This window comes from Gossypium hirsutum, chromosome D04 (genome assembly GCF_007990345.1).
Source record: "Gossypium hirsutum isolate 1008001.06 chromosome D04, Gossypium_hirsutum_v2.1, whole genome shotgun sequence".
Lineage (NCBI taxonomy): Eukaryota > Viridiplantae > Streptophyta > Magnoliopsida > Malvales > Malvaceae > Gossypium > Gossypium hirsutum.
Window position 1 is genome coordinate 23,371,656 of NC_053440.1, and position 16,612 is coordinate 23,388,267.

A 16,612-nucleotide genomic window follows, 5' to 3' on the forward strand; every position below is an offset into this window, starting at 1 on the left:
AAATCAGGATTATCTACTAACTTGTCATCTTTATCAACCGCAAACTGAGAAGGAACACTAATGGTCCCCAAAAAATACCCTTGCAAGTTATATCCCTCAAGAATCAACATTATCTGATGTTTCCACAAAAGAAAATTGTTTTCACTAAGTTTAAAAATTTCATGCTTTGGAAACTACTGAATTCTCTTTCCAACTACACAAGAACGTATTTCTGAATGAGGTGAATACACTTGCTCGTCAACATTTGAAGATTAATGTTGACTACCATCGTTCTTCAAGACCACCTTTAGAGCCATGAAGACCAACACTTGAACCTGCAACTATTACTCCTTATAGCAAACCTTCCAATCAACAATTAACATCTCACACAGCACAAAAATATTGGTTCTGGTACCTTGTTAGAAATAATCAAACCAACAGAAGAAGAGAAATAAAAACCAGAACTGGTCTACTTATTTTATTGAATAGACTCTAATAATCCATAAGGACCGAGCCTTGATATTTATACAAAGCTAGTTAATGAAGCAACTAAGGTTTCAGCACTAACAATTGAGTTTAACTAATTCTCAACTGATCCATTAACTGAAAAGAAATTAGTTACAAAATGTTAACAAAATTACCTAACTAACAGACTTAACTAACGACTAACAACTAAATGCAGCAACCTAACAACTAACTGTCTAATAGCTAACATCAGTTTAACCAAGCTCATTCCTTAACACAAGGTAATGGTGGTGTGTATATGCCATTTGGAATAAAAGTGGATTTTGGAATATTAATCATATAAGTTTTTATTGGAGTGAGGATATCGCCTATACTATCATTAAGTTGGTGTTACATGAAAATTTTATAAAGTTTTTATTTTTACAAAGCAATAGATATTATTTTGAGAATAATTTTATTTTTTTCATATAAAATTGAAAAGAATATTTGTACATGTGGATTCAAACTCAAACAGTTATCATTTTTAATTACTCAACTTTATCATTTCAACATTATAGTCATAATTGTTTATTAAATGAATTTTTTTTAAAATTCTTATATAATTTCTTTTACTTACAATGTGCCATAAACTAAGAGATATAAATAAAGCATTAGTTATGTATTAAATTCAATTCAAGATATAAATATTCACAAAACCATGAGGCCAATGAATCTAGTGTATCCATAGGAAAATAACATGGAGGCCCATGATCATTCTTTTGGAGTTGCGACAGAGTTTGTTATAGACATGACGGCCACCGCACCAGGCATCATGCATGGCAAATTACCATTACAAACTTTCAGTGTTTTTCCATTGTAAACTGACCGAGGTTTCATGGTTGGGATATGACCTGTTAAAAAGGGCATTGTTCTTGCATTTTAAAGATTAAATCAAATTTCTTTTTTTCATTCTTTCCACTATTAATGAAAAGCGGACAAAAAACAGACAACTAAAGGCAAAATGTACAATTTAAGGATGGAAAAGGGATGTTGCTGCATTAAACTTCGAGCAACCAAATTTGACTCGTATAAATCATCATTTCCTACATTAACCATTCAGATGAAAGGGACCGTAGTCGGTAGTGGGATTAGCCGACGGTAAATACAAAAGAAAGCTCCAATCGGGAAGATAAAAACTTCATCTGTTTGCCAATGAGACTGAATTTATCTGAAACTGTACAAAATAACTTCGATTCTCCATCGGTTTTCCTATCTAATTCTTCTTTCCATTTACGACCAGTTACCCTCAACTTCAGCTCTCGTCTATCACCACCAGAAAGAATAGAGCTAGGTTCCTTTGGATAACAGGTCCATCCAGACTCTCACGAACTTTCCTGCTACTGTCCCGGATGCTCCTCGGAATCCCCTGCCATATTAGCTTACGGCCATTGGCACTAACTTCCAAACTGTAACTAAACCGTTTTGCTTCATTATCATCACCCATCAAACGTAAAAAGGCCAAAATAGACAGGTGCCCTCCGAAGCCGGAAAGCCTCAAAATGCAAGCAGAACTTTCTTCCGAAACAATAGAACACCTGTGCAGGATACCGCAGTTCAAAAAGAAGATTAGGGTTTCATATCAAGTCAAAGGAATCCTTTCAGAAGCATTAGATTTGCAGTTTAAAAGGAGTACTAGCTATAACTTTTAGAAGTCCAACTAGAAACCTCAAAATGTCCTTGGTTAGTGTAAAGAACTCAAGTGACTTATATGGTAGTCGCTTTATTTTCCACTACTAGAAAAAAAATAGCTACAAGTAACACTTTACAACCTTAATGTTTTATCACAACACAAATAACTATAATTTGAGAAGCATAGAAACACTTGAGTTGCCATGTATTGTAGAATAAAGAAACTTACAGTAAGCAATCCATGTGGCACTTTCAACTTCATGCGGATTTGATTTGACATATCGATGGTTGAAGAAGCATCCGTCATGCATGTCAACCTTATGATCATCCTTGAGATGTGCAACAAGGGTTGGGATGTCACCAGTGACGGAGCAATCTGACGCAGCATAAGGGCACTTGTAGGGACGAAACCAACAGTGTTGCTCGTGCTTAAGCTTTCCGTAATAGGGAAAGATATCATGGCATCCAAGATTCTGGTATTTACAAGGAACCTCCAACGATTCTGCAACTTCCTCCAAATCTAAACACCTTATATCTCCAAGATCACGGCGGCATGTTGGGCAACAGTTGTGCACTTTATTCTTACAATTTGAACACAAAGTGTGTCCGTTGGGGCACGGTAATAGATGATTGAATGCAACATATAAAATTTTATTAATTAATATTTTACTAAATAAAGAAAAAGAAAGAGGTTAAGAATTAAAATGATAAGTAAGAGAAATAGTTCTTATGTTAAGTACAATAAAAAATGACTTAAGAATTAATTTAAAGTTTTCTGAATTATTATTTAATTAGTTATAATTAAATAATTGAAGTTCAACAATGAAATTAAATTAATTCTTTAGTATAAATATACTGATCAAGGAAATTAAATAAAAGCGTTTGAATAATTCAGTGATCAAATTGTAACTTTTTTTAGTTAAGTGACCATAAAAATTTAATCATAGTTTAGTGACAAATAGTGCAGTTTACCCAAAAATAATAATAATTTTGATATTAATTTGATATAATTTGCAAGCAAGTGCAATATGTGAATACAACTTTCTTCTATTGATTTTATTTATTTCCGAATGTGTAATCATATATTAAAAAATATAATGTAAAGTATAAGAATAGTTATCTAATTATTCAGTTCGTTCTATTTTGACCAATGTGAATTTTGTTCGTTTTAGTAATATTTCGAAATTAAAAATTTTAGTCATTTTTGTCATTAACTTAGTAATAAATTTTGCATCTTGGTTCTATCAATTTGATATTAAATCTAAAAACTGCAACAACTTTAGCTCTTAATGTTTAAAAATTTTGTTATTTTACCTCTAATTTTAAAAATTATAAAAATATATTTAAAAAAGATTTAAATTATTTTTATATTTACTTTTTAAAATTTTATTAATTTATATTTAATTTTTCTTATCGACCATGCTCATATTCTTATCAACCAAGCATATAAAAAACCCATAAATTAAAGCTATTTTTTTTATTTAGTCTCCTTTGATTTAGTCCCTTTTTTCCTACATTGTTTGTCTCAAATGCCTAAATAAAACCCAAAAAGCTCAAATTTAATAAATTTATAAACCCCAAAAATGGTCGGATTGATGATACTAACTTCAACGGCCTTACTCTTTGCAAGATATTACCAGTTTGAAGATTAAGTGTTCTCATATCTTTATCATTTCTAGCTTAAGCATTAGAGAGAAATTGTAGGTCAAGGCCATGACATTTAATATTTTCAACTTCGTCAATTGAATGCATCAAACAACAAAGTAGAATATTCTGTTGAAAGTCTTTTTGGGTACAATTTTTTTAATTTTAATTTTTTTATAATTTATATACTTTTTAAAGTTTTTAAGTATTTTAAATATTTTTTATAATTTTTATAATTAGGACTAAAATGAAAAATTTTGTAAACACTGAGGGAGTAAATTTGTTAAATGTTTTAGATTTAAAATCAAATTGATAAAAATATGTGAACATTAGAGAGCTAAATTCGTTATTGGACCAATAGAACAAAACTCACCTTAGACTTCCACTAGGCAACTAAAAGTGACTAAAACGTATTTAATTTCAAAAGGTTAAGTGACTAAAATAGAATGAATTAAATAGTTGGGTGACTATCCTTGTGCTTACCCAAAAATATATAAAATTATAAAATTAGGCGACAAATATTACTCTTAATCTTATAGCTATTTAAACAGTTGAAGCCTAAATTTTTGATTGATGATGGATAAACTTTCGGAAAGTTATAATCAAGTTCATGGTTATAATTTCGATGAAAACTCTCTTCTATTTGAAGAGTCAGATCTTAATCTGAAAGACTGCAAAGATAATGTTAGCGGAGAAAGATGATTTTCAAGCGAGATTAGTTAAGATGATTTTCAAACTAGAGAAAGGAGCATCTATTTAACTACAACCACACCCCCATCGAATTCCTTGGCATCTCGAATCCAAAATCCATGCAAAAAGGAGCCTACATCAAATTACAACCTCATACAAACGAAAACTCTCTGCGCCTTTTGCCTACCCCCCATCCGCATCAATCTTATTGGTCCACATGTAACATTAAATTTATGTTTGGAGTCCTATTAATGCCGTGCTCTTTTTCTCCGCTTCTTGAAGTTTCAGTTTTTTGGGGTCAAATTTCTCAAGTTCCAGTGAAAACAGAGTGTTGCTTTCTTTTCAACCATAACAGAAGCTCGGGAGGTCTGATCCGAGAGGCTGCCAGAAACAGAGTTCAAGTTAACATCCAAGCAACCATTTATGGGGCCCTGACTAGTAGGGATCCATAGAGTATGACGTTGCTCCCCGATTACTGATGCATAGCATATGACAAATGTGTTGATGAGAAGCATTCATATGAGCATTTCAAGGCATCAAGGCCTTCTTCCAATAATTCTCTCAGCTTATACCAAGATAACTGTTAAACTTAGATTCTCTCTCATATTTGATGGAAAGGCGCAATTAACCATAAATGACTTTTAAATGGCTGCTTCTAAAGTTCTTGCTCAAAACACTACAAACATGTATGACATAAACTCAGTTTCTGGTTTAGTAAACCAGAAATTACCATGGCTTAGTAAGTGTATGTTTCTGGATTAAAATGATGACCCATAGTCTCAGCTTGACACCAAGGAACTTATGTATGTTTCTGGATCTATAACCTGTAGAGTGGTTTAGTATAGTGTTCTTTCAATGGCTTAAGCTTCTGGTACCTGACAATTATAAGGTTGCAGATGGACTCAATGAGACTAATTTTAGACGTTTTTTTGCCACTCAAAAAACTTCGGATGCAGTCTTAAAGCATAGCATCCGATAAATCCTTATTTGAATCTTAAAAGAAAGAAAGAAAAACGTAAATGAAACTTGAGGAGAAGAAAAAGAGTTCATGGCGTTAACAGGAAGTAAAAATATAAAATTCAATCTGACACATGGACCAAATAGATTAGTAGGGCAAGAATAGGAGCTAGCAGAAGGGATAGAGGATTTCAGTTCGCCTCATACACCACTGACTTCGTTGGCATCTCGAATCTGAAAGCTATTGCTTATCAATGGGTGAAACCATAATGATATGCCATGAGAATAAGAATTCTCACATTGACAAAGTAAAAACCCAACCACCTGATGCTATTAGCATCATTGGTAATGTGGATTTTGCTCTTTTGAAAAGCCCTTTGCAGCTAAAACAGTTTTAGGGGGAGGGGGGAATCATGGCTGAGGAATAGGTTCACATGACACGAGCATTGTGTAAATAATCCAAAACTACTGAATATATCATCTATTTGTGTTCCACAGCAGAACACAGCAACATAATGAACAGAAACATATGCCATCCCTGTCAAGACAATAAAATCCTGGTTACATTTAAATATTATTAATTTCCTACTACCTAAAAGTAAAATTGTAAAAAATTCTTTCCAGATTGCTAGTCATACTTTGAACTTCAAAATTCTTGTACTTACTGATCTCTATTCCATGCAGAAATTGAAAAGGAACAAGAAAATGGATAGATATTATAAGTAGGTTAATGGTCCCTTATAGTTGAAAATTATGAAAAAGAGTAAAACTTCCTTGTTCACATGCATTGAGCCACCACACTTTGCATTGCGAGCCAAACTTGCAACCAATAAAAAAAAAAAAAAAAAAAAAAAACAGGCTTTGCATCAAAAGCCAGATAAAAGCCACATCTTAGAGCCACAATAAAGTCCCCAAAGGTATAGCACAAGAAATGGTTAAGTTAAAATAAGAGAGATAAAAATCAAACATATAGCATGAATTGCTCATCAATTAACAAATAGAGAAATATGGTACAGATATACAATCTTTGGACATATCAGTTGTAAGAGCTGTAAGAAAACACCAATAACCTTGGACTATCAGATCCAAAACTTGTACACTACTACATAAACACCATAAACAAAATCATAAGAATACCTTCAAATCAACTGCAACATTCCAAACAAGCCATCCGATAGACATCTGAAATATAATATACAGCGTCAAATGCCTGTAAAAATATAGAACAAAACTGACAGAAGAGTACAAGTTGTCTTACCTAAAAACGAAGAGATGATGTACAAATTGGTCAGGCTAAATGTTCACCAGGTGTATAGGAGATTGTTCATTCAAGTGGGAGCATTGTGAAAATGACATTAGTGAATTGAAGAACTACATTTATGTCTCAAATATGAGCAGCAACTCCTGAAACCCATACGTGTTGATAGCTTTACATGGTAGCATGCTGTCGAGTATAAAATTCAGTGAAATCTAACCGGAAAAGGAGGAATTTTAAATCTACATGTTGCTGAACAGGCAACTCAGTTAAGAAACCCTCAAGCAATGATTTATACTCCGTAGCTAATGCATCTAGTTCTTGTCCCATATTTTGAAGGAATTCACTAGCACGCTGTGTTAGAGCTTTCCTGCCTTCCCTAATCCAAGACCCTGGCTCTGAAGATTTATCCTTGGTTTGCCTCGATTTGTTTTTGTCTTGAGAACTTAAAGAGGATTCTGCAGTTCTACACAACATAAAAGCAAGTGTGAGGGAACATCTAAACAGGACACTTCACTCAAGATAACTAAAAGATGTGCAAATAGTATGATATCAGTACATACCTCGCTTGTAACTCATGAATTCCTTCATAAAACCGATCAGCATGACTTCTAAATTGCAGTATAAGGTCAAAGAGGACAAACAGTGACTTGTAAAGGGTTTGAGATCTTTCACCCAGGAGTGATTTTTCTACAATTGAGTAGAGGTACTTCTCATGTGCTGCAAGTAGATCATCAAGATCTTTGGCTACTTCCATTTCATTGGAAAAATTGGACCATGACACCTCCAAGACTTCAAACATGATATAGTATTGCAAGTTGGTAACAAAATGATTCATCTCATCCCAAAGAACCTGGCATCGCCTCAATGTTGAAAGCAATTGCAATTTTACAGCATGTTGCAGCTTTGTGTATACGTGTGAAGTAAGACAATTGGGTTTCATTGTCTTCCAAGCACCAATGAGTGCATGCTCCACCCGTCTAAGCTTCCACAGAAAATTAAAAATTCTTAAATACCTTGTCATGACAGATTCAGTAAACACTGTATCTAAAGGAACCCTAGCATCATATTCCAATGAGAATACATCCCATCCACGGTCACCAGTGCCGTGTGGCATCATCTTAACTCTCAACCGATCTAGTATGTCAGGATCATCATACTGAGCATTAGATGACCGAATTGCACTTTCCAGTAATCCAGCTAACTTGAAGGAACTAATAGTATTAGCAGGCTCAGAAAGCTCTGGTCCAACAATATCCATCAGGTACTGAACAAAATCACCCTGCCCAAGCAGCAAATATCTCTTGATTGCAAGACAGTGTTCTTTAAACTTGTACCTCTTGTATATAACATCCAACAAATGCTTATCAATTCTCTTAGCTGCTTCCATGACTAGAGATTCAAGTGCATCAGTTTCTCCATATCCAAGACCCCCTCTTCTAGTAGTCACTCCAGCAGCAGCTACAGCCTCTGTTGCAGCATCCGCCCAACCTCGGTCATCACAACAAACACGAAGAAAATTAATAGATTTCCCAGTCCTCAGAATACGTTGAGCAATAGATTGGGAAATGAACAGAGGCAACATTCCAGCATGCAGTCGGTAACCTTCTCTCCAAAGGGATTCAGCTTTCACTGGTTGCCCCACAATAAAGAACTCAGCAAAAATGTCCTCCAATTCCCCTTCCAAAACCCAACTCCTCACCATTTCAAAAAGCGGAGAGCACACCCTCCTAAGCAATCGCCTCATGAAGTCATGGACTAGAGGATCACCATGCTGTGCATGCAAATGAATAGCGCCAGCCATAGCACCTCCCCTCAAAGCTTTACACTTATCAACCAAAACGGCCATTAGTCTCATTTTCACCATTGGCTCAGCAAACCAAACTGACAATCTCCTCAAGGACAAATAGTTCCCTGAACTTGCATTCTCTGAAACCAATGGAATTGGATTTGTTGACTGAGCCTCTAGGACAGCCAACAACTTATAATACTCCGATAACTCATCCTGCAAAGCAGCACAAAATGCCTGGCCTACAGTCCCCACATCTTCAGCAGGAAAACGATCCATACTCTCTGAAATATACCCTTTAACTTTCCTAAACAACCAGCCTAATTCACAAAGCTTCCTAACAATAGCTCGAGTAGCTCTAGGTACCTTAATTGAATCTGGTAAAGCATAACCATCTAAATTACTATCAAATTTCACATACTTCCCATCAATCCCTTGACAAGCATACAACACATCTCTAACCAAAACCTCTTCAGTCACCTCATTCTCTTCCTCAACCAAATTCCCAAACTCCCTAAACGAAATTTCACGTAAATTTTCAGGGTCTTTTGAAACCAATAAAACCCCGTTTTTCCAAACCTTTTCTCTATTCTCTTTAGCATTCAAAACCCTTAAATCATTTCCCATTTCATCATCATTTAAACCTAAATTAGGCAAGAAAACCGAAGAATCCATCCCACTGATAGCATTTTTTCGATCCTCGGATATAATTTTAAGCAAATAAAGAACAGCCCATTTGTTATTAACGCTGCCCGGACCATTTTTGGAAGCGAACTTGGTATAGAGATCAGCGAAAGTTAGGGCATCAGAGGAGTTACCTTGAGTGGCGAGACGGCGCTTGATGGATTCGGCGACGGCGTCCGCATCAGGGGAAACGGAAGGGGTTAAACGGCTGGATAGAATGCGGAGAGCGTAGCGAAGAGATTGGGAGAAATGAGGAGAGTTAGGGCTTGCGTTTTGAGGGTTTTGTTGAGAGAGTAAACGACGAACTAGCTCAATTACTAGATCTGTGACTTTGCGTTGATCTTCTTCTTCCATTTCTGAAAAACAAAGGGTGAACTTTTTTCTGTTTCTTTTTTCCTTTAAAGTACGAGATTTTGGGAAAGAAAAAAAATCGGTTTAAGGGTTTTTATTTAATTTTATATGGGCGGCAAACTGGCAAATTAAAAAAATTTATATCTTCATAATCTTTAAACTATGACATTTTTCTGAGTTAGGTTTTTTTTAAAAATTAGTCTACCTAAAATATTATTTTGTACCTTAATTAAATTTATTTTTGTTAAAAAAAACCCCATCTATTAGCTTCGTTGAAAAAATTATTGTGATATGTCACATATTTATTTTCAATTTTTAATCTTCTTCCTTCTATCCTTCTTTTTTCTTTCATGATTTTTTTTAAAGTTCATCTATTTTGTACTTTTATTTAATTTGATCTTTTCTTGGGATAGTTTTTTTTTTTTTAATTGAGAAGAGGTCCAAAGGCAAAGCATCAAAAAATCATTAGTTGATTTAGCCCCGCACAAATCTAATATATGTCAAATTTTGCTCAACACTGAAAGATAACTTTGTGGTATATAGTGAAACATCTTTAACTCCTTCTATAATGGTGATATCAACTTTGTTATTGCATCTGTCGTCTAATTTGTCTCGCGAAACATATGTTGATAAGTAATACTCTAATCTCTCAATTTGAGACTACTAATATATCGGATTAAGCTAAACGGACTGACCACTCATCCTAATTATTAAGCAGTAGAACCACCTAAAGGTAATCCACTTCGATCACAACCTGTCTGAAATCAACCCTCCACACTAGCTACAAGTTGTCTACAACACCTCATACTTTCGCTTGCAACACGTCCAACACACCATCATTTAGACAATAGCCAAGTAATTGATTTCTGTGTTTATCATGCAACAACCCACCCGCTGGGCCAAGCCTTGTTCCTATGTCCACGCCACCGTCTATGTTCAATTTGACCCAGCCCGGATGAGGTCCCTCCCAATGAACCAATTGTTGAACACCACCTTGTTGCACTGGCTTAGGCAGTATAGATTGGATGATATGCTTAGCATAAGCAATGCTTTGCTTCAGCACAAGTTCAGAGCTGGTAAGAGTAGAATTAAAAACAAAAGCATTTCGTGTGACACCCCTAAAGTGACCCTAGTCGGAAAGCGGTCTTGGGACCGCTAGACCGAGTCACCAAATTATTTGAATGTGATAATTATTGCCTAAAATATGTGAATATAAATGTGTGAAAGTTTTAAGCTTCGATTTAGTTAATTGCCTGTGAATTTAGTTGATAGGACTTATGTGAGAAAATTTAGAAATGTGCTAGGCAAATGCAAGTGGCCTAATAGTGCATGTAATCAAAGGGGTGGACTTGCATGTCAATTTCCCCCCATTTAAGTACTAGTGGCCGGCCATGACAAGGGATGATGGGCAAAACATGTTGTGTTAATGGAAAAATAAAATAAGAAGCATGGGCAAAACATGTCATGAAACATGTTGTGTTAATGGAAGAATAAAATAAGAAGCATGGGCAATAAACTAATAAGAAATTGAAGGAAAAAAACAAAGAGAAAAAAAATGTGTTCATCATTCTCATGCATGACAAAAAAAAAAGAAGAGAAAGGCTCTCATGTTGTTCTTGGCCGAATAGGAGAAAGAAAAAGAAGGAAAAAGAGCTTTGAGGAAATCGGCTATGGTGGTTTGATAGACTAAGGTATGTTTGATGATGTTCCATGAGATGCATGCATGTTTTAGTAGTTAGCTTGAGTTCTAAATAGCCCATGGTTCAAATCTTTACTATGTCATGGAGATGATATTTGGCCAAGGTGGATTGGTGTTGATATCATTTGCATGCTAAAAGTGAAGCTTTGTAATGGTGCATGTGATGGTGGATTGATGATTCTTGAATCTTCTTTTTAGCATTTTTGAGTGAGACATTAAGTTCTTTGTTTAACCATGACCAAAAATTGAAATGGTATGGTGTTGTGATGCAATCGGCCCCAACATAGACATGTATGTTCGGCCACATGAATAAGTACATAAGTTATGTGTATATTCGGCCATAAGCTAGCAAAATGAGACTTTAATGAGTTAAATTTGTTTGAATTAAGCTCAAGAGCAAAGGGGAAGTAAATCCGATAAAGGGAAGGAAAAAGTGGTCGAATAGCCGCCGAAATCGTTCGACAACATCCGAGGTAAGTTTTAAGTGATTAAACGTTGAGTAAATTCAATTATAATAGGACATGATGAGTTGATTTAATAAGATATGATGTGGCCATGATAAGTTCTAAGTTCAAATGGTAAGTTCTTAAGTGTTTGAGCTTGGGAATTTAAGGGTAATTTGAAATAGTCTGCTTAGGACAGCAGCAGTAACGTGACTTTAGAAAATCACCATAAATTTATGGATTTGAATTAGAGGCTGAATGAGACATGAAATTAAAGCTTAATGAGTCTAGTTTCTTATAAAAGAAACCGTGTAAGCAAAGGAATTTCCGATAATGAGATACTTAAAGTTGTGTGAGACAGCGCAGAATGACACTGTAATCCTCTGTTCTGTTTTTAGAAAATCATTATAAATTGTAAAAAAATGGTTAGATAAAATTTATATGCTTAGACTCCTTAATGAGTCTAGTTTCAAATGAAATCAAATACAACACATTTTGAATTCTGTAAAATGAGAAATTTGATTCGTAGTGAAGAGTGGTCAGATTAGTCAAACAGTGAAACAGGGGAAACTTTAAGAAAAATCTGGTATTGATTGGCCAAACCTAAAATTCTGGAAATTTTATGGATGGAAGATATACGAGTCTATATTTAGGAAAAATTAACGGAAAGTGATTTGGAGTTTTGTAGCTCCAGTTATAAATAATTTAGTGACTAATGCTCAGGAAAAACAGCTTGTGCTGAATTTGAGATTGTGTTGTAAACCTTGATAAACTTGTTTTAGTTGCTCATAAGCTATTGATTAAACCCATACGTGAATTCTAAATTGTGATATTGGAAAATGATAGATGTAGATTCAGCCAAGACAGTGTGTATACGTGAAAGTATATGTGGTATGTGAAGTATATTTGGATAATTGTGATGTGAATACATGAAAATCTATATTTTGATTTAGGATTCTATGTGATGGATGTGAACATGCATATATGAGATAAGGCCTAATGGCCGATGTGATGAATGTGAAAGTGTATATATGTGATAAGGCCTAATGGCCGATGTGATGAATGTGAAAGTGTATATATGTGATAAGGCCTAATGGCCGATGTGATGAATGTGAAAGTGTATATATGTGATAAGGCCTAATGGCCGATGTGATGAATGTGAAAGTGTATATATGTGACAGGGCCGAGTGGCCAACGTGATGGATGTGAAAGTGTATAAATGTGATAAGTCCCGAAGGGCATTTGTGTCAGTACTATATCCGGGTTAAAACCCGCAGGCTTTATGCGAGAATATTATCACTGATTAATGTCCGTAAGCTTCGTGCTCGTACTATATCCGAGCTCTAAAGACCCGATGACTACGTGTGGGGATTTTGTCCGAGTAAGACCCGATAACTTCGTGTGGAGATTATGTCCGGGTAAGACTTCGTAATAAGAATTGCTTATAAATATATTCAATGCGAAAGGTTAAACAGGTATGTACTCCAAGTTTATATGTGAGCTTGATTTGCACTAAATCATAAGGTAGTTATGTGATGCATACGAGAGCAATCTATGAGACTATTCCTATGATTATGTGACATCGGATCAGTGTGAGAGGTTATGTGAAATCATACGATATATCTATGTCACATGAGCTCACTTTTATGTGAAAGTTTATCTGCCTATTGTATATGATGAGATGTGCATATTCGGTAAAGGGATGGTATGCCCGAAGGAAGAGTGAAATAAAAAATACGAACAACTATGTTATAATTTGATTGTTATCTGTTGACATTGCTTAAAACTTACTAAGCATTAAATGCTTACTCCGTTCTTTGAATCTCTGTTTTATAGATTTTGGTTTGTCAGCTATCGGACTCGGGATTTTTGGAAGTCGAAGTCTCCCACACTATCAAAGCCCCCTTTTGGTACAATTTTGGTTGAACTTTGAAATGGCATGTATAGGACTACCCTTTTGTTGTTGGTCATGTACCCTTCGGTTTTGTGTAAATTTGGATAGCCATGCGAAAATGGCTTAAATATACTTTGATCATAGCATTATAATCGTTTTGTATGTTGTCCGTCGAGAGGTATGGAAATGTTGGTAACGGTTAGCCATGGGAAGGGTTATTCTTGATCACTTTTGGAATATGTATGACAAACTCTAGTTGATCCATGGAGGATCATGAAATAGGAAAAGTTTACCTTAAAAAAAAACAGATGCTGGCAGCAGCAGTGATGTGGATGTGAAAAATCACTAAAAATAGTAGGAATGGAATTAAATAGTGAATAAATTATGTAAGCGAACCTTGATGAATCTATTTTCATAGGAAAGTAACGAAACGATTATATGGATAGTATGTTAAGATATATTCAGGTTCTCGTGAGACAGGGCCAGAACGGTTTCTGGATTCCCTGTTCCGACTTTGGAAATTCATTATAAATTAACCAGAGATAATTAGGAGTCATGCCATATATGTATAGATTCCTCTCTGAGTCTAGTTTCTATAGAAACAAATGGCATCAGTATTGAAACTCTGTTCAGGGAGATATCCAAATCGTAATGCATGAAGGTCAGTGTAGTCGCACCCTGTAACAGGGGAGAATTTAACGAATAAACTGTACTAATTGGCCCGACCAAATATTCTAGAAAAAAATATGTAGATGGGCATATGAGTCTAGTTTCAGGGAAAAATTACGAAACTGATTTTCGAGTTGTGAAACTCAAGATATGATTTTTAAGGTGACAGTGACGCAGTTAGCCAACTGCCTGGAAATTTTTAAAATGGACTGCGATAGTAAGCGAATTTAGTCTGTGAACCCCTCGTGTCCGACTCCGGTAACGGTCTCGGGTACGGGGTGTTACATTTCGATTCTTCCATACACACCAACAAACGTCCCCAGAGTACATTCCGCTGTGCACCCACATTGAGAAGTAAGTCCTTCTCGATTTGGTTCATGTACAACCAACTCTCCAAATCATAGTTAAAGAAAGTTTGTTGCTTCCCTCGCGACACTACCCTCGCCCAAATTGTTGGATAAATCAGTTAAGAAAATGGTTTTAACAATTACCATGAAAGTTTAAATTTTTTTTTAAATCGAGCCACTTTATGATATTTATAGTAATAAACCCTAATTGAAAAGTACATGTGCTTTGTGCGAGATAGATTCGAGTCAATCCTAGATTTTAACCAAACGACCTTCTTTGTTATCCTTGTACCATGAATTTCGTCGAGTACGAGCTTGAGCAACACGAATCAGATCACAAAAAAGAAACAATTTTATTACTTTCAGTACAAAAGTAATTTCTCTCTTATAGAAATAGGTAAACTTCATAATTCCTAGAAAATAGAATTTATTCTTAGTTAATAAATTCCCAATAATTAAAAAAATGTGTGTTTTAAGTCAACCGATAACATCTATTTATAAGTAGAGGTACAAGAATCCTAGTTAAACAAACCCTTGAAAAATAATATTATTTAAATAAAAAACACACTCTTAGATAACGAGGTCGGTGACACACCCTAGTAATATTTACTAGGGTTGCCACTCATCACTTATTGTATAAAGGGAATTGAGCCTCTAATGTATTGGGTCAAATTATATGTGTTTATTGAACTTTTGATTTAACACTTTATAATTTAATCCAACTTAATATTTATTTTTTATTTCCCAAAATAAATATTATTTATTCTAATAGGGGGTTGCGCGCGGACCAAGATCGAGTTGTCAAGTCACGGGAAAACTCCTACAAAAACTCTAAACGTTTGGATCTGAAACGAAACAGTAAAACTTAATTAGAATCAATTAGATCTGAAAACTAAAAATCCCCAAATCAATAAAGAACAGTCAAGAATCAAAACACTCAAAACAACAAAATTGGACCAAGATTCGGTTTTTTGATTTTCTTGAAAACACGAAAGTGAATCTTGATTTTCTTTTTCCTTCGTATACGCATCTAAGACCTTTGTGACTCGTATCATATTCCCTTAATTTAAGTAAATTTAAGTAAAGTAAATTGATTTCTCAGTTAAATAAATTTCTCCACTCAATTTTAATTTTGTTAAGGTAATAACAACTAAATAAAAAAAAAGCTTTAATTTATGGGTTTTTTATATGCTTGATTGATGAGAATATGAGCATGGTCAATAAGAAAAAGTAAATATAAATTAACAGTATTCTAAAAAGTAAATATAAAAATATTTTAAAACTTTTTTAAATATAATATATTTTTATAATTTTTAAAATTAGAGCTAAAATAACAAATTTTTTAAACATTAAGAGCTAAAGTTGTTACATTTTTTAGATTTAATATTAAATTGGTAGAACCAGAAGCAAATTTTATTACTAAGTTAATGACAAAAATGACTAAAATTTTTAATTTAAAAAAGTACTAAAACGAACAAAATTCACATTGGTTAAAATAGAACCAATTGAATAGTTGAATAACTATTCTTATACTTTACCTCATATTTTTTAATATATGATTACACATTCACAAATAAATAAAATCAATAGAAGAAAGTTGTATTCACATATTACCCTTGCTTGCAAATCATATCAAATTAATATCAAATTTAATATCAAAATTATTATTATTCTTGGGTAAACTGCACTATTAGTCACTAAACTATGATTAAATTTTTGTGGTCACTTAACTAAAAAAAGTTATAATTTGATCACTGAATTATTCAAAATTTTTTATTTAAGTCATTAAATTATTCAAAGTCCTTATTCGAGTCATTGGGTTGTCAAATTTTTCTTTTTTCTAAAGTTCCGCCAATAAACTCCAAGTCATGATTTGACAATTAGAGAGGTGGATCAATACCCATCGACAAGCAAAAAAGCATACATTAGATCCAAGTCAATTTGACGATTAATGTTGAAAATTGAATAAAAAAATTGTTTGAATTTTGATTCACAAGTTTGTGACATTTAAAGTTATCCAATAAAAAAAAACTAAACTATAAAAGAGAAGAGGAAAGAGAGCTTTACAAGGCAAAAAA

At 34.1% G+C, this 16,612-nt stretch overlaps 1 protein-coding gene and 1 pseudogene across 1 annotated transcript; both read right to left on the bottom strand.

Annotated features, from left to right (window-relative positions):
• Positions 1–1,571: 1,571 nt before the first annotated feature.
• LOC107899395 (E3 ubiquitin-protein ligase SINAT2-like) lies at positions 1,572–2,726 on the bottom strand (annotated as a pseudogene).
• Positions 2,727–6,373: 3,647 nt separating this feature from the next.
• LOC107899394 (gamma-tubulin complex component 3) lies at positions 6,374–9,602 on the bottom strand. The gene is made up of 3 exons (XM_016825097.2): positions 7,222–9,602; positions 6,662–7,124; positions 6,374–6,585 (listed from the first exon to the last, which is right to left on the bottom strand). The coding sequence occupies exons 1-2, from the start codon at positions 9,483–9,485 to the stop codon at positions 6,833–6,835; spliced, it is 2,556 nt and encodes an 851-aa protein (XP_016680586.2). The 5' UTR covers positions 9,486–9,602; the 3' UTR covers positions 6,374–6,585; positions 6,662–6,832.
• Between the last annotated feature and the right edge of the window lie 7,010 nt (positions 9,603–16,612).